Source organism: Carettochelys insculpta, chromosome 1 (assembly GCF_033958435.1).
Source record: "Carettochelys insculpta isolate YL-2023 chromosome 1, ASM3395843v1, whole genome shotgun sequence".
Taxonomy (NCBI): domain Eukaryota; kingdom Metazoa; phylum Chordata; order Testudines; family Carettochelyidae; genus Carettochelys; species Carettochelys insculpta.
In genome coordinates, this window is record NC_134137.1 from 13,734,403 (window position 1) to 13,757,033 (window position 22,631).

The 22,631-nt window shown below is 44.7% G+C and overlaps 1 protein-coding gene across 3 annotated transcripts in view; it reads left to right on the forward strand.

Moving 5' to 3' along the window:
- The window catches only part of SLCO2B1 (solute carrier organic anion transporter family member 2B1), a 110,046-nt gene that overhangs the window by 60,450 nt on the left and 26,965 nt on the right, over positions 1-22,631 (forward strand). For all 3 annotated transcript variants that reach the window (XM_074980882.1, XM_074980892.1, XM_074980902.1), the window contains 2 exons: positions 1,331-1,439; positions 21,689-21,853. In XM_074980882.1, the coding sequence (XP_074836983.1) occupies positions 1,331-1,439; positions 21,689-21,853 (274 nt within the window). The remainder of the gene's footprint in view (positions 1-1,330; positions 1,440-21,688; positions 21,854-22,631) is intronic.

Sequence of the window (22,631 nt, forward strand, 5' to 3'; positions counted from 1 at the left end):
CTTATCACCTTTTTACTTTCCAGATGTTTGCAGATGGATTCCTTGATTATTTGCTCCATTATCTTTACTGGCACAGAAGTTAAGCTGATTGGTCCTGTAGTTTCCTGGGTTGTCCTTATTTCCCTTTTATGAAAGGACACTATATTTGCCCTTTTCTAGTCTTCTGGAATCTTTCCTGTCTTCTGTGATTTTTCAGAAATGATAACCAATGGTTCAGATACCTCCTCAATCAGCTTCTTGAGGATGCATTTTATCAGGTTCTGGTGATTTGAAGACATCTAACTTAGATAAGTCATCTTAAGCTTGTTCTTTTCCCTTTTTAAGTCCTCAACCTATCTCCTTTTCTCCATCTTTCAGTATTGTAGCTATCTAATCACCACCACTCTTCTTGATGAAAACCCAGACACAGACGTCTTTAAGCACCTCTGGCATTTCCACATTTTCTGTTATTGCTTTTCCCTCTTCATTAAGCAGTGGCTCTATCCTGTCATTGGTCTTTCTCTTGCTTTTAACATATGTGTGAAATGTTTTCTGGTTACGTTTTATTCCTCTAGGTAGACTGAGCTTGTTTTGTGCCTTCTCATTTCTAATTTTGTCCCTACACACCTGTGTTATTTTGTTTATGTTGATTGTTTGTACTTTGACTTAGTTTCCACTTTTTATAGGACACTTTGATTTTTAGATCATTCAAGATCTCCTGGTTAACCTAAGAGACATTGTTCACATGAATAGGGGCTCTTTCTTCGTATTGTGGTCAAGTTTAAACCTAGAGAATTGCATTTTACCTTCCTAAGTTCCTCTTGCAGTTTCAAGTGGATGCAATATTATTCACTTCCTGCCCTTAGCTAAAACAAACATTGCTGCTAATAGCAGCCACATACCCTCCCAGAAGTAGGAGTCTTTCTGTGGTGGGCAAAAAGATTCTTATTTCACTTGTAAACTGTTTGAGAGCCTTTTCGAGTGAAACACAGGTCATCCTCTGTATCCTTTATTTGCTAGTGTTCTAGGCCATAAATTGGGGGGTGGGGTAGCTCAGTGGTTTGCAAAGTGGCCTGCTAAGGCTAGGCTAGTGAATTCAATCCTTGACAGGCCCATTTAGGGATTTGTTGCAAATAGATTAAAAAAATTCTGCCAAGGATGGTGATGGGTCTGCTGTGAGTACAGGGGACCAACTACATGACCTGTCAAGGTCCCTTCCAGTTCTACAGGATAGGTGTATCTTCATTTATCTCTTTAAATAACACTGCTGTGCAGCTGTTGGAGGAGCAAGCGAGTTTCCCTAGAACATCTGGCAGCATGTCCAAAACTGACAGTCTCTGTCTTTTCTCAGGTGGTGAAAGGGAACGAGAGTGAAATTAAGCGGAGCAAAGACCTGTTGAGCCAGCTTAAATCCAAATCAGAACTCATGCAAAGCCTCTCCTTAACCAAGTTCATAAAAAGTAAGTTTGTTTTCCCCTCCTTGAAAAGTCTCCAAAGTGACTCTTCTGCTTACTCGAGCATATAGCAGCCTCCTGGCAATGAGAAGCTTGCTGCTAATGTTCACCACCTGGGATAAAAAGGGACTATTACTTGCTGCCTGTACACGGCCTCTCAGGTGCAGTTTTAGCACATTGCCAGGGCACAGTGTGCTAACATTTGCTCTACAGAGTTCTTTTTCATCCAATCATATAGAACATTTACTAGTGTACCAAACGAAGTACCACATGCCACTCCTGAATGCTCTGTTTCTGTTGGTAATTCACACTTTATAACAGGGTATCTCAATCTCATGCTGTGCTGTTGGCAGGCAGGACTATGTGCAAATCAGGAAGTGAGTCCCAAGCCTCAAATCTTGAACCCTATCCTGGTGCAGGGCCCAGCAGAAGCCTGTGGGAGTTTTGAACTGGCCCTGGGCCCAGAGGGAATGCTGGAAGCCTGCTGGAATCTCATCCCAGCACAGGGCCCACAGGAAGTGGGAAGAGCCCGTGGGGTCACATGCGGGGCCTGGAGGACTCTTCCCTGGCACGTGGCCCAGGGGAGCCAGAAGAGCTCATTCATGGCATGGGAGTTGATTTCTGTCACACTGCTGCTGTTACTCTAAAATACTCAGCTTTCTGTACATGTCTATCTCCTGGCCATTGAGAAAGACATACCATGGAAGGGATTACCCTTCTTTCCTTCCTTCCTAAAATCCTTAAAGGGACATCTCTGAGAAGGACGGTATGTGCATGTAGGCTAGGAACAGTCAGCCCCTCTTAAGTGCAATAAGTGAAGTGAATTTTACTTGGAAATTGGATTTCTGTCGTTAAAATTCTGCAGTATAAAGTTTCTGTAACAGCTTATTTTGATCTATCACAGCTGGCTTGAGCAAAAGTCAGAGTTAGCTAACAGACTATGGTGAGCTAAGGTCTTTCTCTGCTGGGGTAGGTCAACAGTTTTCATTCTTGGAGTGTGTTCCAAGGGGGTTTTTGGAGGAAATATCTCCAAAAGTGGGTCTCACTTCAGAAAGGTGACTGTCTAATGTTGGCCTCCTGTCTGCTTCCTCTGGGTTTCCCAAAATTCATCACTATAATTTGCAGGAAATCCTGGTTTGTTTTGTTCTCAGAAGAGAGCTGATCCAGCTGTCGAGTCTCTTCAGCTGGTTACACCAGTCACTTGTTAGCTCTATTCTTAATTCAAGAAGCCATCCGAGATGATAGCAGGCATGATCATCTGTTGCCCTGGTTGCATTATCCTTAAGCAATATCTTGTTGCAGTTGAGACACTAAGTAAATTTGCTATGGAAGCCATTACCAGGGAATGAATTCACAGCTCACAGGCTTGCTTTTCTGTTAGGCAGCAAACAGAATTTAAACGTAAAAATTAATTTCTGCTTGATAACGGTGGGAGCAAATTCACCTTTTCTATACCTGAAGTTGTGAGAGCAGCAGACACAGAGCATCAGGGTCTGGATTGTTTATTATTATTGCTGCAGCCATGACACTTGGTGCCAGTCAATCAGGGCTCCATGATGCTGGATACTATACGAACACAATGGAAGACACATTCCTGGCCTCAAAAGAACTTACAAACTAAGGCCCAATCCTGTAAATTCTTATGCACCTGAGTAAGTGAAGCTAGTGGAACTACTCAATATTAATTGATCATGCTTGTTATTTATTCTTAATAATGTCTAAAGTCCTCACTCAAGACTGGGGCTTCATTATGCAAGGGTCAATGAACTAATATACTGAGGGCCCTGCCCTGAAAGATCTTATAATCAAAGTTACATTCATTGTATTACTGTCTGTACTGCATTAGCACTAAAGGACTCTAATCAGAGATCAGGGAACCAACATGCTAGGACCTGTTTATATACATAATTACAATATGATCTTTTCACTGAAGAGTTTACAATCTGAGTATAAGATGGGTGATAACAGGGGATACAAAACAGTCTGGGGAAGTGTAAGGAACAGTGAGGGGAGACTTTGTAAGATTAGACCCTAAGGATGCATGAGTGTAATAAGCAACAGGAGGATAAGAGAAATATTAGTCAGATCAGACTGCTACAGAGACCAACTATATGCACAACTAGACAGCAGCCTATGCTCAGTTATTTTCTTGGCTTTTCTTCACATTTTTTCATCCCCTGAGTATTTCTGTTGAAATTTCACATCTTCCAGTTTCTGTTTGTTTCCAGTTCTCTGTTTAGCCTCCACATTGTCTCTGGCATGAGATGAGGCTCTAAGCTATTGTGAGGTGTTCCAGGTAGAGACATGACTATAAAAATAGCTAGTGCTGCAGAACTAAGAAGTAGTAAAACTTACTATAAGCTAGATGTGGCATTACAGAGCTGTAAGGCTGGCAATCAGTACTGGCTTACTGGTGTAGTACTCTAGAGCATTAACAAGGGAAAGACCAAGACAATGAGGATCAACCATTCCAACAACATTGCCATCACAGTGGGAGGGGATGACCTGGAGCATATGGAGCAGTTTGCGTACTTGGGGAGTACTATGGGCAGAGATGGAGAAACAGACAATGATATTAATGCCAGGAGAGGGAAAGCAACAGCTGCGTTCAAGAGTGTTGTCTTGGATGGATGTGAGATTGGGTGCACAAAAGAGTTTTCAAATCACAAGCTACAGACATTCATAAACAGATACCTGAGGTACGTCCTTCACATCACATGGCAAGACTGTCACAAATGAGGTGCTTTGGAACAGAGCAGGACAAGAACCACTTGACATTAAAATTGGGAGATGGAAGTGGGTATGGCTAGGCCACACTCTCAGAAAACCATCAAACAGCACAGCCCATCAAGTTCTCACATGGACCCCACAAAGAAAGTGCAAAAGAGGAAGGCCTTGGACAATGTGGAGAAGATCTCCGAAGACTGAAGGACAGCAGCTCGGGTGCTCTTGGAGTCAGCTAGAAGTTGTGTCCCAAGACAGAGTGAAGTGGAGTCGACTTGTAGATGACCTGTGCTCCAGTCAGAGTACACGGATTTAAGTCAAATAATTCACCCTAGAGCAGGGGTGGACAAACTTTTTGGCCTGAGGGCCACATTTGGGTTTGAAATTGTATGGAGGGCTGGGCAGAGAAGGTTAGAGGAGTTAGGTTGTGCCTCCCCAAATAGCCGGGTGTGGCCTGGTCCCTGCCCTATATCTCACTCCTCACCCCCTGCACAACCATTTTCCCAAGCTCTCCAGCCTCCGACCCAACAAACCCTGCTCCCCCTTGGCCCCTCCCGCCCCTATCCAACCCCCTGCTCCCTGCCTCCTGATTAGTCCCAGGATCCCTCACCTCTGTCTAATTCCCACTGCTACCTTTCCCCTGACTGCCCCCACAGGACCACCTGCTTCCTATGCAACCACATACACACCCCGCTCCCCAGCCCTGATCACCCTCCTGGAACCACCCCTGCTCCCAGTCTCCTGACCACACCTCCTGGAACATCAGGGGTGGCTGCACTATAGCCACATTGCGTGGTTGTAGCTCACAGTGGTGCCGCCTGGAACATCCGGCTGGTGGTGTGGCGATTGTGCTGTCAAGGAGCTTGGGGAGCTAAGACGCTGGGAGAGAGGAAGAGAAGGGGAGGGTCAGGGGCTAGCCTCCCTGAGGGAAAGCTTGGGGACCAGACAGAAGGGTCTGGCAGGCTGGATGTGGCCTAGGGGGATGTAGTAGCCTTCTCATTGTTAGCACTGAACACTGGTTTCCAAAAGCAGCAATCACAGCAGCAGTCGGTTACAAAGTTTCTGCCTGGCACGTTAACCTATCTGACTTTCCTAAATCATGGCTATATACGTGCCTTATGGCCTTTGTCTGGGTTCAGTGAATATCTACATTCTTTGCCTGTCACTCGTCATACAATATTTTTCTTTTGTTCCAGTACAGAATAACAAGCAGCAACGAATATCTTTCTACACTCAATATCCAAAGGGGTAGTAAGTAGGCAGATGTGTATGGACAGGATGTGCACGTGTAATATATACAGAGAATGAAAATGTTTATATTGGTCAGTCCCAATATATGATAAAACTATTGACTTTGGTGGAACTAGAATTAGATATATCTGAAATAATTCCAGTTAAGTTAGTTGGCTCATCCCCAGTGTAACTGAGATTAGAATTTTGCTCACAGTTTCTATGATTTGCCTTTTTTATTATGTTCATCTTTCTCATGCTAAACTTTATTGTTGTATTAGCTTTAATAGTCTTTTGTGCACAGACACTTCTAAACACATAGTATCTGGAGAGCCTCCAGTCCCAATAATCAATAAACTTAATAACTCTCATTGCTGAAACAGAGGCAGAGTGAAAATTATTTGATGGAGAAACGAAGGAGAAAAATCCAATTTTGATTCCAGATTGCTGTTTTGTCATTTTAATGTGGTAGTATAGCAGTTTGGCATGGTAATCCATATCAAGAAAACAGTTCTTCTGTCACAAGGTTCCAACATTCCACTCAAATTTATGTCTATAATGAAACCCTGAACACTGTGGATCACTTCTGCTTTCTGAGCTCAGTTTTTACCAGCTCGTTTAACTTGAGGTTAGAACTGACAAAGCTTCTGCTACTTTTGGCCAACTTACCTCATGTGTTTGGAAGAAGAAGTTGCTAACCCTTCAGGCTTGTGTCCTCAGTACTCTCCTTTATGGTTCTGAAAGATGGATCACATACTTCATGCCAGAGCAGAGACTGAATAGCTTCCACCTTTGCTGTCTCAGAAAATCCCTTGGAATTACTTGGGACCAATGGATTACCATAGCAAGGTCCTTGACAAAACTGGCCTACAGTGTATGCAGGCAGTGATGGGCATTGACAGGGTTTGCTGGTTGTGACAAATGATCCATATGCTTTAAGACCATGTGCTGTGCTCTATGGCCCATTCACGTGTTTTATTAAATGCCACCGTCGGATTAAAGGAAAAAGGGAAACTAGCATTCAAGCACACACACACACACACACACACACTCATGCCCTCCTGCACTCATACACTTACACTGGCAAACTCATGAGGGTCAAAACAAAAAAGCAGTCTAGTAGCACTTTAAAGACTAACAAAATAATTTAGGTGATGAGCTTTCGTGGGACAGACCCACTTCTTCAGCCCATAGCCATACCAGAACAGACTCAATATTTAAGGCACAGAGAACCAAAAATAGTAATCAAGGTTGATAAATCAGAAAAATTATTATCAAGGTGAGCAAACCAGAGAGCAGAGGGGCAGAAGGAGGAGGGGGAGTCAAGAATTAGATAAAGCAAAGTATGCCAAAGAGCCCCTATAATGAGCTAGAAAATTGCCATCCCAGTTCAAAGCATGTTTTAATGTGTTGAATTTGAATATAAGAGAGTGTTCAGCAGCTTCTTTTTTCCAAACGGTTGTGAAAATTCCTTTTCAGTAACACAGACTTTCAGGTCATTAACAGAATGGCCCACTCCATTAAAGTGCTGGTGGACAGGTTTGTGAATCAGGAGTGTTTTTATGTCTGTTTTGTGCCCATTAATTCTTTGCCTAAGAGAGTTCGAAGTCTGTCCAATATACAAGCATGTAGGCATTGTTGGCACATGATGGCATGTATAATGTTATTTGAGGAACATAAGAATGTGCCCATGATTCTGTGAATAACCTGGTAAGGTCCGGTGATGGTATCTCCAGAATAGATACATGGACGAAGTTGGCAACGGGGCTTGTTGCAAGTAAAAGTTCCTGGATTGGCATTCCTGTGGTATAGACTGTGGCTGTTGGTGAGAATCCTCATAAGGTTGGGAGGTTGTCTGTAGGAGAGAACAGGCCTGTCACCTAGGGCGTTCTGGAGTGTGGCATCCTGATTAAGGATAGGTTGTAAGTCTTTAATAATGCGTTGCAGTGGTTTGAGTTGGGGACTGTAGGTAATGACCAGGGGTGTTCCGTTATTGGCTTTTTTTGGGCCTATGTTGGAGTAGTTGGTCTCTGGGTATTCGTCTGGCCCTGTTGATTTGTTTTTTTTATTTCTCAGGGTGGGTAATTCAGGTTAATGAATATTTGGTAGAGATCTTGTAGTCTTCAGTCTCTGTCTGTAGGATCAGAGCAAATGCAATTGTACCTAAGGGCTTGACTGTAAACAATGGAGCTAGTTGTGTGTGCAGGATGTAAGCTAGAAGTGTGTAGGTAAGTGTAGCAATCAGTGGGTGTGATCTGAAGAAGTGGGTCTGTCCCACGAAAGCTCGTCACCAAATAAATGATTTTGTTAGTCTTTAAAGTGCTACTGGACTGCTTTTTTGTTTTCACATATATAGACTAGCACTGCTATCTCTCTGTTACTATTTATCACGCAGGTGAAGAGCAGCACAGAGACAGCAGAGGAAGCTAAGGCATAGTGGGTCTGGTATGTCTGCCTGCAGTCATGAAACCAGGGCAAGGAGCTGATCATATGACTCTCCTTGTCAGCTCGATCCTTTATCAGCTTGTGCTCTCTTGTTAGCATGCTTCTCAGGAGCAGTGAGGACCATTCATCCTGTGAAGATGGGGAGGGGCCCAGGGCCAGGCCTCGTCCTGCCTCCCCAGACAGCTGAGACTAACTCTTGAAGGCTGCGTCTACACGTGCACGCTACTTCGAAGTAGTGGCACTAACTTCGAAATAGCGCCCGTCACGTCTACACGCGTCGGGCGCTATTTCGAAGTTGAAATCGACGTTAGGTGGCGAGACGTCGAAGTCGCTAACCCCATGAGGGGACTCTATTAGGGTTTAAAAAAGAGCTTGATAAATTTTTGCAGGTCAGGTCCATAAATGGCTATTAGCCAGGGATAAAGTATGGTGCCCTAGCCTTCATAACAAGGGCAGGAGATGGATGGCAGGAGATAAATCACTTGTCTTCTGTTCTCCTTCTCTGGGGCACCTGCATTGGCCACCGTCGGCAGATGGGATGCTGGGCTTGATGGACCTTTGGTCTGACCCAGTATGGCCATTCTTATGTTCTTATGTTCTTATGTTCTTATGTTCTTATGGGAATAGCGCCCTACTTCGACGTTCAACATCGAAGTAGGAACGTGTAGACGATCCGCGTCCCGCAACATCGAAATAGCGGGGTCCTCCATGGCGGCCATCAGCTGGGGGGTTGAGAGATACTCTCTCTCCAGCCCTTGCGGGGCTCTGTGGTCACCGTGGGCAGCAGCCCTTAGCCCAGGGCTTCTGGCTGCTGCTGCTGCAGCTGGGGGTCCGTGCTGCATATACAGGGTCTGCAACTAGTTGTTGGCTCTGTGTATCTTGCACTGTTTAATGAAAGTGTGTCTGGGAGGGGCCCTTTAAGGGAGCGACTTGCTGTTGAGTCCGCCCCGTGACCCTGTCTGCAGCTGTGCCTGGCTCCCTTATTTCGATGTGTGCTACTTTGGCGTGTAGACGTTCCCTCGCTGTGCCTATTTCGATGTTGGGCTGAGCAACGTCGAAGTTGAACATCGACGTTGCCAGCCCTGGAGGACGTGTAGACGTTATTCATCGAAATAGCCTATTTCGATGTCGCAACATCGAAATAAGCTATTTCGAAGTTGGGTGCACGTGTAGACGTAGCCGAAGAGAGGTAATGGCAAGAAGAAGCCCTTTATAGATTTGCACCCATATTTTTATACATTTCAGTCCATAACTCTCATCCTGTCCCACTGCACTAGGAAGCTGTATGGCTGTGAGTCATCAGCTAACAGCAGATGGAACTTTGATCTTCTTTTGCTGGGGTCTCTTTCTTGGGTGGGTTCTCTTGCTGGGCTCAGATCCTACTATTCTCTGGTCATGAAGGTGCTGTTGGCATCTGGTCTTCCAGACAGGCTGGCCTGCAGGACTGATTCCATTGCACACACACCCACATTCACAAAGAAAGCTCACTTCAGAGGAGCAATTTCTTTTACAATAGAACCACCAGGATTTCTTACAGACTTCTGGTATCTATAACCAATTTCTTTCTACCTTATAATATTTAATATAGACCTAGTAGCTGCTACATAACAAAGCTTACAGAACAAAAGGCAGTCAAGTAGCACTTTAAAGACTACCAAAATAGTTTATTAGGTGAGCTTTCGTGGGACACACCCACTTCTTAAAGCTTACAGAGAGATGCAGGACTTAAAATCAGCAATGACTGAAAGTTATAGAGCATACATCTGCATTGTACTGGACTGAGTGGAGGCTTTATACAACATTTCCCAGTTCAGCTAATGCAAGTACTGTAGTGCAATCACTTTATCCTGAAAGATAAACTTAGAAAAGTAGAATTATGCACAAAAAAAAAATGCATTCAAAAATAAAACTTTAGAGATTTTAGAGACTACAATCTACTCTCCTAGTTTGTATTCAGCTGGTCACCCAGACAAACAAACTTTTTACATTCGCAGGAGATAATGCTACATTAATTATATTGGTGATTGAACTCCTTGGGGGAGGACTTCTCTTTAACTGTCATTGTACAATACATTTCGGCTGTGTCTAGACAAGCCCTGAACTTCAAAGGGGGCATGGTAATTAGGGTTTCAAAGATTACTAATGAACTGCTGTGGTGCATATGCAGCATTTCATTGGGCAAAATCTCCAGCAAAGCACTTGGAAGTCTGAAACTTTGAGGTGCCGGCTTGCATGTAGCCATGGGTCAGCCACGGGTACTTCGAGGTGCCCGCGCTACTCGAGGAGTAAAGGGACTTCGAAGCAGCACGGGCACGTCAAGGTACCCGCAGCTGCATGCGAGCCAGCACTTTGACGTTTCACGTTTCGAAGTTGCCGCGGGGGAGATTTTGCCTAATGAAGTGCTGCATATGCACCTCAGCACTTCATTAGCAATCTCCCGACACCCTCATTACCATGCCCCCTTCGAAGTTCGGGGCTAGTCTAGGTACAGCCTTCATGTAATAGCAATCTCAGATGATGACACTGTATGTGTTTTTTGTCTTTAAAACACTTTCACTGCAGAGTTAACTAAACACAAAGAGGACACTAATGGGAGATTTCTAAAATTAAGTGCAGTGCTTTAAAAAATCCAAGAGGGATAAGGTGTACTGTATGCGTTCAGAAGTAGCAAAGGGCTTGTCTACACTAGCTCTGTACTTCGATGGGAGCATGGTAAGTAGGGTGTTGGGAGTTTATTTAATGAAGTGTTGCGGTGCATATGCAGCACCACATTAAGCGAATTCCCCTCCCGCCCCCCGTGGCAACTTCAAAGTGTTGAACTTCGAAGTGCCGGCTCGCGTGTAGGTGGAGGAGTAAAGGGGCTCCAAAGTATCCTGGGCACTTCGAAATACCAGTGGATGAGCCACAGCTAGACACGAGCCAGCACTTTGAAGTTTAACACTTTGAAGTTGCCGCAGTGGGGAATTTGCTTGACAAAGTGCTGCTTATGCACTGCAGCACTTTATTAATCAACTCCCAACACCCTACTTACTGTGCTCCCTTTGAAGTAGGGAGCTAGTGTAGACAAGCCCAAAGAGTAGTACTCTGATGGGGAAACTACAGAAGCCAAACCACCAAAAAAGAAAAGCAACCTTTTGCTGGTGACATCTGACTCAGATGATGTAAATGAAGATTTGCTGGTCATAAGGCCTTGGGTCATTATCAGATGTCATCAGCAGCAATGCATGTCCTCTGGAATGGTGTTTGAAGCCTGAATAGTTATCATTTCTAATATTTAAAATGTCGTGTTGGTTACCACAGGGTCACATGAACCTCTGTTCTCACTTTCAGGTGGCACTGTAAACAGGAAACAGGCAAGTTTATCTCTTGCAAATGTAAACAAACTTGTTGGTCTGAGAGATTGGCAGTACAAGAAGTAGCACTGAGTCGACTTTCTAGGTTCTACAGTTTTTAATTGTTTTGTTTCTAAGTGCAGTAATGTAACATGAACTTTCAAAATAAACAGATTTCATTACAGGCCAATCTGTGGATTCCAAAATACTATTGCTTTTTGTAAGGATTGTGTCAGCAGGAGCTCAATACTGCTGAAGGATTTGAGGAATTGTCCTTCAGAAATCATATGTAATGCCTTGGGAAAAAAAAAGCCTGATTGGCAGCAGGTGAAGCAATGGGGTTTCATCCATTATAAACAACATTATTGTACAGTCACAATTTATATTATCACCCAGTGTAAGAAATGTGGCGTCTCACCAATACTTGAAGTTGTTGTGGTGTTACAGGGAAGTCATCACTGCTGTGTAAGGTATGGGTGGCACAGGGCTCTCTTCATCTGAGCATTGTGAGGCAGCGGTGGTGAGGTGTTACTAACTGAAGCAGCTGGTTTGGTGTCTTAGGCAAAACCTAGCAGTGGCCATATAGCTATGATCCTGGTTTGATAGTCTTTCCCCCCCACTGTTCAAAGATAGAAGTGGGTGCAGAACTCTTTATTCTTTTTGTGAGAGAATCTGCCTTGGTGGATGTAGAGAGATGAAATCACTGAGAGCTGAAATCACAGAGTTTTGCCTCAAGTGGGTTGGTTATGAACTCTGGGTGTAGTATTTTCCCAAGCTAATGCCATGTGACTACTCTGCCTCTTTCATTAAAAATTTCTTTTATACATTCCGACTGTGTGCATGCAAGCAGGGAAGCATTGCCTCTTTGAAATACCCAGGGGTGTGTGAATTTCCCAGGCTACTGGATGGGGGCTCAAACCAGTTCTGAGTGAGATGGATGAAAAGGAACCCCTAGATATTGAACCCGGCCCTGGGTTCTGCCAACAGCATCCCGCAGAAGGGTTACATTTTGTTTATCATTTTGACACTACAAATATTTGTAATGAACAAGTACTTTCCTAGAAAAGTCACAAATCTAAACATTAGTGCTGCTCAGTACTTGAATGGGATTTAACACAATATTTTCTTGATATTCATCCCTAATTTGCCCTTCTTAATTTAATTTCATTGCTCATAGTTAGACCTCTGGGTGCCACACCACCTGATTCCTCTCCTTCCTTAGTGTTCACACTCTGCAGAAATAGATATCAATAAACCTACCCTCTACAGACATGCTGCAGAGTCAGTGTTCTAATTGTAAATGCTATGTCATATTTATGGGCTAGATCTGGAGGCTGTCCTGACCCAGTGTTTACTAAGCCTTTACTCAGGCAATCACCCACTGGCTTCAGTATATTCATTCTGTATTTGGCTTGTAATTCATATTAAAGCAGGCTTACAGGCTTTTGCACTCGGCTTCCACAATGGCAGAGCTGGTGGTTTCCTGGCGTGAGCTCACAGATGCCAATTATAATTAGAAATGTTTCTTTTGGAAAGGAAAATACATTTCATGGTGTATTTCCAGTGCAAAGTGCTGTACCATCTGTTAGCTTTCAGGCTGATGGGCTAACCAGAGTGGTAATAGCTTTCTTTTAAAACTGATGGCTTAGAAAAACCTACTTGGAGCTGAGCCAAGCGTGGGGGAAATTCAGAGGCTGGGCAAGTTTTTATTGCAATGCAGGAAAAGAATTTGAGGACACATGGAAGGTCATTCACTAACCAGCCCAAGAGAGTCAAGTGCATGCTTAAAATACTTCCTGCTTTTGCTGAGTGGGGCCTTAACAGACTCATTTCAGCTGGAGCAGAAGGAAGTGCCCAGATGGCTTTTTCCTTAGTTTTGAAAGCTACAAAGTGAAAATGACCATTAAAGGACAAATTGTTCGTTCAACCCTGTTGACTTAAAGGTGATTACATCAGTGTTTGGGAGAGCAGAATTTGACCCTAAGAGTCTGATCTTAGTAATAGTCGTAGTAAGCCTCCTCCACTGCTACATCTTGGAGCATAGGCCTTTGATGACCATTCACCAGCTTCCCCTGTCCTGGGTGATCTTTTCTGGTTCTAACCTGTACTACTGAAATCAGTGAGATTTTTGTCACTGACTTCAGTGAGAGCAGAACTGGGACCCTCCATCACTAGTCTGAGGTCTCCTCCAAAACCCAATCCTGCAAATTTCTGAGCTCTTTCAGCTCCTGTGCAAGTTACTGGGTGCTGTGACTCTTCCAGAATCAGACCCTATGGGAGAAGACTGTTGTTCACAAGTGTCTGAGGAATGAACTTTAAGGATGGGAAGAACTGTCTCTAAAGCAGTTCAATGAACAATAATGTGCAATGACAGGATGACATGGTGTATAGGGAAAAATTCAGCCAAGGCCCTGGAGACATTTTTAAACACTGAGCTCCACCACCCCATGGAAACTACAAAGCTCCATTGTGGGAATGACTCCAAAGTAGGAAAAGCCTGAGTACTGCAGGGAGCAGCCTTGGAAAACAGCTGGCCCTGGATGACATTGGAATACAGCATTACAGCAACTGAAATTGCACGTCTGATTCCAGGAAGCAAATTTTAGCTTCTGATAGGTAATTGCCAACTCGAATGTGTACGGTTTGCCTGAAGACACTGAGGGCACTGTTCAATGGGAAATACTGTGGCCCGGAGATGTAGCCCAGTGTGTGGTACAGGGATGGAATGATATGGGAGGCATTAGCTGCCACATTGACAGAGAAGCCAGCCCAAGGATGGCAGCCAGTTCTCTGAGAGGAGAGGCAAATAGGACAGAGGTGGGGAAGGGAACTGAGCTCAGACACGTTCAGTGCATAGCACAAGCCCCTGGGCACAGAGACCAAGGGATAAGGCACTCCACTGAGATGTATAGAGCATTTCACACCTCTCAGGCATACAATGCAGGTTTTGTTTTTCACCAGGTGTGTTCTCAGTCAGTTCGGACCACCTGCTGAGAGGAATTGATCACTTCTGGCCTGTCTTGACTCCTGCTAATGAATGTGCAGCGCTCTTGGGCCATGGTAGGCCCAGCTGTGAGGCAGGGGCTCTGGAACTCAACTCTCTTCTTCTGCCTGTGTCTAGGATATGCACTTCTCACAGCTCTATCACCTTCCTCCCCATGGCCCATATCTACCAAAGGTGTAGGAGATAACTAACTGGTGAAGAGGTGTGCTCAGAAAGAGCTGTTTGGCCACCCACAAGTGCTCCTTAGCTAGTCCCACTTTGCCACTTTCTCATTAAGACAGAGATAAGCTTGCTGAATACTTCCAGAATGTTGAGTTCACCTATACTGAGTCCGGTGGAAACCAGGAAATGGCGTCAGGGACACAGCATCTCCAACCCACACCCTTAACTCTGACCTCTCTGAGTGATGCCCAAACCTATCCCTGGAATACACCACAGCACTCTGACCTTCCAGATAACCCTGAGCATAGCAGAGACAGAGCATAAGTGTGGTAGGAGAAACTATTACACTTTTGTTTTCATTAAAGCAAACATTTCATTTAGGTTAAGTCTCATTCTTTCATTTATTCATTCATTCGTTGGCAATCCCTCAATTTGAGGATGATCTGTAACATGGATTTACATACAGGTTCTCAGCTGACTGAGGAGTCTGATTGTGGATCTGCAACTCTGCCTGCAGTAGGTGCAGACATTTCATGGCAGGCCAGCTGCCTGCTGGGAGAAAGTTCTTTCTTTTTACTTCTTTCTCCCTCTGTGTCTCCTCAGCTTTGAAGGCAAGGTGCTTCTCCTCAAAGTGGGCAGCTGCCTGATGGAGGATGTGGTGCCATTGGGGTCAGCTGGTGGCTTGCTCCTCCCAGCTTGTGATGTCCACATCAGTTTTCTTAGGAGATGCTTTCAGTGTGCCTTTGTAGCATTTCCTCTGAGCACCATGGAATCTCTGGCCCTGGCTGAGCTGGGTGTAGAGGACTTGCTTTGGGAGGTGTGAGCCTGGCATCCACACCCAACGTCCAGCCGAGCAAAGATGGTGTATGCGGATCATTGCTTCAATGCTGATGACATTGGATTCAGTGAGGATGCTGGTTTTAGTGCAATAAGGACTTTTGCACTGGGCTCCCACAATGGCATTTGACGTGAAGGATCTTCCAGAGGCATCATCAGTGGCACCCAGGATGAGTAGAAATGGTGTCCTTAGCCTCTGTATGTCAGAAGCTAAATATGAGTGATGGGGAGGGATCGCTTGACAACTGCCTGTTCTGTTCATTCCCTCTGGAGCATCTGGCACTGGCTACTGTTGGAAGACAGAATCACAGAATCACAGGGCTGGAAGGAACCTCAGGAGGTCACTAGTCCAGCCCCCTTCTTCAAGCAGGATCAACCCCTACTAAGTCATCCCAGCCAGGACCTTGTCCAGCCGGGATTTAAAAACCTCAAGGGATGGAGAATCCACCACCTCTCTAGGCAACGCATTCCAATGGTTCACCGCGCACCTGGTGAAGAAGTTTTTCCTAATATCTAACCTACACCTTTCCCTCTTCAACTTCTGACCATTACTCCTTGTTCTGCCATCTGACACCACTGAGAACAATTTCTCACCCTCCTCTTTAGAGCTCCCCTTCAGGAAGTTGAAGGCTGCTATTAAATCACCTCTAAGTCTTCTCTTCTGCAAACTAAACAAGCCCAAATCCCTCAGCCTATCCTCATAGGTCTTGTGCTCCAGACCCTTAATCATTTTTGTTGCCCTTTGCTGAACCTGCTCTAGCAAATCCACATCCTTTTTATACTGGGGGGCCCAAAACTGGACACAATATTCCAGATGTGGCCTCACCAGTGCCGAATAAAGAGGAATAACTACTTCTCTAGATCTGCTCGAAATGCTCCTCTTAATGCACCCAAGTCTGCCGTTAGCTTTCTTGGCTACAAGGGCACACTGTTTACTCATATCCAGCCTTTCATCCACCATAACCCCTAGATCGCTTTCCATCGTACTGCTGCTGAGCCAGTCAGTCCCCAGCCTGTAACAATGTTTGGGATTCTTCCACCCCAGGTGCAGGACTCTATGCTTCTCCTTATTGAACCGCATCAGATTTCTTTTGGCCCAGTCCTCCAATTTATCCAGGTCCCTCTGGATTCTCTCTCTACCCTCCAATGTATCTACCTCTCCCCCTAGTTTTGTGTCATCCGCAAACTTGCTGAGGGTGCAACCCAGTCCCTCATCCAGGTCATTAATAAAGAGGTTGAATAACACCAGCCCCAGAACCGAGCCTTGCGGCACTCTGCTTGAAACAGACCACCATCCAGATATTGAGCCATTGACCACTACCTGTTGGGCCCGACCATCAAGCCAGGTTTCTATCCATCTTATAGTCCAAGGATCCAATCCATATTTCCTTAACTTATGGACAAGAATGTTGTGGGAGTCCGTATCAAAAGCCTTCCTGAAGTCAAGGTATATCACATCCACTGACTTCCTCATGTCCACAGAGCTTGTTACGTCATCATAGAAGCTGATCAGATTGGTGAGGCAGGACTTGCCCCTGATGAATCCATGTTGGCTACTTTTGATCTTTTTCCCCTCTTCTAAATGCTTCAAAATGGAATCCTTGAGGATTCCCTCCATTATTTTCCCAGGGATTGAGGTAAGGCTGACGGGTCTATAGTTCCCTGGATTGTCCTTCTTTCCTTTTTTAAAGATGGGCACTACGTTTGCCTTCTTCCAGTCACCCGGTATCTCCCCTGATCTCCAAGAGTCTTCAAGGATAATGGCCAAAAGTTCGGCAATGACCTCTGCCAATTCCTTCAGTGACCTGGGGTGCATTAAATCCAGACCCATGGACATGTGCACATCTAGTTTTTCTAGATAGCTCAGAACTTGTTCCTTCCCCACAGATGGCAGCCCTCCACCTTCCCATACTGCATCATCTAGGACCATCATTGGGAAGTTGACTTTGTCTGTAAAGACTGAGGCAAAAAAAGCATTGGGTACTTCAGCTTTTCCTGTATCATCTGTCACCAGGTTACCTCCTTCATCCAGTAATGGCCCCACACCTTCTCCGATAACCCGTTTATTGTTCACATGCCAGTAGAAACCCTTCTTGTTACTCATCACATCCCTTGCCAGCTGCAGTTCCAATTGTGCTTTCGCTTTCCTGATTACTGCCTGGCATTCTCCAGCCGTATGTTTATACTCCTCCTTAGTCAACTGTCCTTGTTTCCATTTCTTGTATGCATCCTTTTTGAATTTAAGCTGACTAAGGATTTCCCTGTTAAGCCAAGCTGGTTGCCCACCATGTTTGCATTTCTTACTACGCAGCAGGATTGTTTGTTCCTGTGCCTTCAGTAAGACTTCTTTAAAATACTTCCAGTTATCTTCAACTCTTTTCCCCTTCATCTTCATGTCCCAAGGGATCCTGCTCATCCGGTCTCTTAGGGAGTCAAAGTCTGCTCTTCTGAAATCAAGGGTCTGTATGTTACTGCTCACCCTTCTTCCTTTCGTCCGGATCCTGAAATCTACAATCTCATGGTCGCTGCAGCCCAGGTTCCCCCCCACTTCTATTTCTTCCACTAGTTCTTCCCTGTTTGTGAGCAACAGGTCAAGTTCAGGATACTGAACTAGATGGACATTTTGTCTGGCCCAGTATGGCTGTTCTTATGTTCTCTCCAGAATCCTGTGGGGCTGTACATATGACATCCAGGTTTTCCTCCATAAAGGAGTGCAGGAACAACAATTGTCTTGTAGACCTGGCTCTTGGTGTCTTGCCACAAGTCAAGTACCATGAAAATGCATCAGAGAAATTTCCCAAAGAAAGCACTGGGACACTGGATCACTTTCAATTTTTGCATTTTGATCAATTTGACTACTGAGGTAGTGGAAGTGGTTTGACAATCTCCATGTCTGATCCTCAATGGTGATTTGTGGTGTGCAAGCTCTGAAGCAGGATGATAAGAGTACTCTAGTTTTCTTAATATTGAATGAGAGGCTATGTCTATGCTACCATTTAAAACCCACGGCTGGCTGTGCCAGCTGACTTGGCCTTCCAGAGCTCAAGATAATTGCAGCTTAACTACAGTGTAGAGGTTTGGGCGGAAGTTCAGGCTCTAAAGGTCCCAGAACAAGGTCTGCTCTCCTGTATAACACACACCACAAGATTTTCCGCAATTAATTCGTATTTGAACTAGAACAGAGCTTTTTGGGGAACATCCTTATCTTGAGTTAAAGAGATGCCAGTGGCATAGGTAAACATTTGCCAGTGATGGGTCAGAACACAGAAGGTGGCAAAGTCATCACCTCTGTTTATTGAGGGGGAGCCCATGCTGACCCACACATATATTTTATTCCTAGTGGCTGTTCCCAGACCCAGGAGAGCAGAATTAAGATTTATGGAGCGGGGTGAGGTAGGAGGTCTGCTGTGTCTCATCTTTTGGACTCTGTGATGTTAATAGTCGTTTAGTTTTTCTAGTCAAACAGTTTTAGATCCCAGACACATGTCGATTCAGGAAGTTAGACCACAGATTGCCCTCATTTTGGAAAAGATACCAGGCATTTTCCCATAATTTCTGAGCTGCTTATGCTTCCCGAATTCACATCAGGCATTTGTTGTTAGCCCTGGCATTATTTCCACATGTTAAATACTATCATGTTGAAATCAGTAGGAGGAATTGGAGTCTGCATCTGGGGAAGCCTCTTGTGGTTTGTCTGGAAGGGCTCTTCAGTTCTGTTTTATTAGTTGACACAAAGATATACAGGAAGGAGCAAGGAACTTTACTGTTTAAAAAGTGATAGTAGCATGACTGAAACTGTTTTTTCCATCTGCTTTCCAGAGAAGCAGAGTTGAGTCCTTTGGGACCTTCATCTGAGTTTTTCTCATCTTTAATTAACACATATATTTTATGGTTATCAAGAAAAAGGTGCTGGAACTGAAGCAGCAGTGAACAAGGAAATAATCCTTTCCCAACTTCACAGCTGCTTCCTGTGTTCATTATAGCAGAGTCTCTTCAGGAAGCCCAAGGAAAGAAAATGCAGGGGCACATTTCAGATGCACTGTGTCTCTACAGTAGCCTGTGTGACAAAACAACCCTGGGCAGTGTGATACACATAGTACACAAGGGACCCAGTCCTAAGGCCACTCTCTTTTTCAACTCAGTCCTTACCTATGCAGTCTGAGCTCACGTGGGGAAAAGTTCAGTACCTCAGACTTTGGCACCTAAATTGGAAGGGAAGGAGTCTCCAGTTCCCATTCTGATCTCATTCACAGTAGTGTAAGTTCATTCAGGCCAGTGGAGCTCTGTATGTGCACTGGCTCAGCTGAGACCATGAACTAGCCCTTAATTATTCCTTTGATTTATTAGGCACCAGGTAAATCTAATGTGCTTTGTAAGTAATAAATAACAATATGTACATAGGAGCTAATGGTGAGTCCAGGGATCCAGGGGTATGTCTACACAGCAAAGTTATTTCAAAATAGTAACTGCTAGCTTCTACCACAGGTGACATCTACACTACAAGATAAATTTGAATGCATTAAAATCGATTTTGTAATGATATTTTTAAAGTTGATTTTGAGTATCCTCACTTCCCACAGGCTCCCAACAAATTCGACTTGTTGCTTCCACACTGAAATCACCAAACATTGACTGTTGCAACAGTGCATTGTGGGAAGCTATCCCACAGTTCCCTCAGCCCCACATGCTGAGCCAGGAGCCAGGCACAGGAACACTGTCTGTTTCCCAAGTCCCTGCAGCTTGGGGGAGCGAGGAAACTGGCAGCGTAGCAGCCCTGGTCAATTTCCTGGCTCCAACAAAGCTGCAGGACCTGGGAAACTGAGAGTGCAACAGCTGTGGTCAGTAGCAGAGACCTGGGAGCCACATGCAGCTCTTAGCTTTGTGGGATACATAACAGGACACTTGTGGAGGCTAATAAATTCAATTTTAAGATGTGGCACTTCCACACTGGCCTTTAATCAAACTTCTGAATTTGAGCTTCACGCTATACCCATCAGGTAACAGCGATATCGTAATCTCAATATGAGCGCTCCCAAAATCGAGCTAATGGCATTACAGTGAAGACAGTCATGTGGTAACATCGAGTTAACTGCCTTAAATTCGAAATTATCTTGTAGTGTCAGTGCAGCCACAAGGCAACTGCTCTTTTGAAATAATACCGTAATAGTGGACGCCTTATTTCAAAATAGGGAAACCTCATTGTGGTTGCATCTACACTAGCCCTCCCCTTTCGAAAGGGGATGCTAATGAGACACTTTGGGACATGCTAACGAGTTGCTGCATATTCATGTATTCATTCGGCAATGAATATGCAGCACCTTATTAGCATAATAGTGGCCACGGCACTTCTAAAGAGCTGCTTTCGGTTGCACACAGCTCTTCTACACAGGGTCCTTTTTGAAAGGACCCCGCACACTTCGAAATCCCCTTTTTCCTATTTGATTTTAGGAATAAGTGGATTTGGTTATTGGTTATAGGAAGCTGTGGAGAGAAGTTTTGTTAGAAGATATCTTCTGACAAAACTTCTGTCGTCAGGTCGCGGCCAGACTGCCAAACGGATCTCAAGAGCAATCTGCTCTGTTGACAGAGAGTGGCTGGACTGTACAGCTGCTCTATTGGCAAAATGGCCAACCAGAAGCACGGCAGACAGGGCTGCCTGGTGTCCCAGAAGCCCCGTCTGCCGACAGAAGGCTCCCCAGAATTTCCAGACCAGCTTTTTTTCTTGACAGAGACGTTCTTCCTTGTGGGGAGCAGGGTATAGCCATCAACAAAAGTGCTGCATTCTGTCAGCCTGCAGTCGACAGAATGCCCTTGGGAATCTGGATATGCCGTGGGTTTTGTCAGCAAAACAGATGTTTTGCTGACAAAACCTTCTAGCCTAGCCATAGCACAGAGAGACAGACTGAGTCTCCTCTGCAGCCTTAGCTGAGTGCCAGCTGGCTTTTAGTTCAAAGTGTAGAGGCTCCTGCACTAAGCTCCTGAGGTCCCACGTTGGTGTCTGCCTGTGGGCAGTGATATGTGCATCTTTAGAACTGTAATAAATGCCGTTCAAAGGCCTTACGTGTGTGTATTTCAGCAGCTGATAAATAGAAAAAGGTTTTATAGATCAAGCCTGTTCAATGGACCTGGAAATGCCCCTTGCTTCCCCTATCTTCCCATTCCTGCCAGAGCTGTTAAAGATTTATTGGCATGGTAGTTGGCTCTGTGTTTTTGTGTATGTGTGCTGGCTGCCCTGGAACCAGCGCTGGGTCACTTATTATTCATTCAGCCTTTTAAAGCTGCCCCTGGAAAATTACAACAGGAGTTACAGAAACTTGGAACTAATTTCCTGCGTCTGTTTCACACACGTCCTTGCCAGTTGTCTCATATTATTACTGTTCTTATCACTGTACTATTATCATATTAAGTATTATAATGCTAATGGGAGGCATGCTAACCTGTCATGCAATGGAAATTCCCTTTCTTTCAGGTAGTGCTATGCATTAATAGGTTTCTGTTATTAATTCTCATTTTCATTTCAGTCTTTCCTTTGGTTTTGTTGAGAAATCTCCGGCACCCAGTCTACCTGCTGGTGGTTTTAGCCCAAGTCAATCTGTCTGCCATGGTTGCTGGATTAGCAACATTTATGGGCAAATTCCTAGAGAGGCAGTTCTCCCTCACTGCATCATTTGCCAATATGATCATAGGTGAGTACTCTCTCTTACTATTGCACTAGTTCTCACTCTTACTGTACATGCTAGGGATCACTGAAGCCCTTGTTTCCTGGTAGGCTAACTTCAGACTCAATCGTGTTTTACACAGGAGACAGTCAAATGCAAACACAACAGAGTTCAAATGACAGCAGCTAAATACACAAGGACTGATCTGCCCAGAGGCGAAGTAGGCAGGGTTGGAGCTGGGTGGGGTTTATTTGCAAAGTAGGTCAGGAACAGGTCTACAAGAGCGCATTCAGTGCTCACTGAAACTCACTAAACATACAGGTTTGCAGAGGTGTTTTTTCTATTGGTAATGTCACATGACTTGAACTCCTGAATTCTGCTCCTTTCTCTTCCATTCATCTAGTTATGTGGTTCTGGGCAAGTCACATAAGCTGTTTGTTTACTCAGTGGCCCCTTCACTAAATAGGTACATGAGCCACCTAATTATTTATGTGTTATGTCTGTTTCTGTATACCGCACCTTTAACTCTCTGTGGACTCAAGCCAATGCAAGCTCCCTCTCTCAAGTACAATGTCAGAAGATGAGGAGAGGGCTGGATTATGTTTGTCCTCTTAAAGTAAAATGGAAATAATTAGGAATAAAAGTTATCAATATAGTTTGTTTGTATCATCACAGTGCTTATGAGCCCCAGTCAAGGACCAGCACCCCATTGTGTTAGGTTGTGTATAAACACCGAATGAAAAGATGGGCCCATCACAGATACAGGTTGAACCTCCCTAATCCAGCATCCTTGGGACCTGACCAG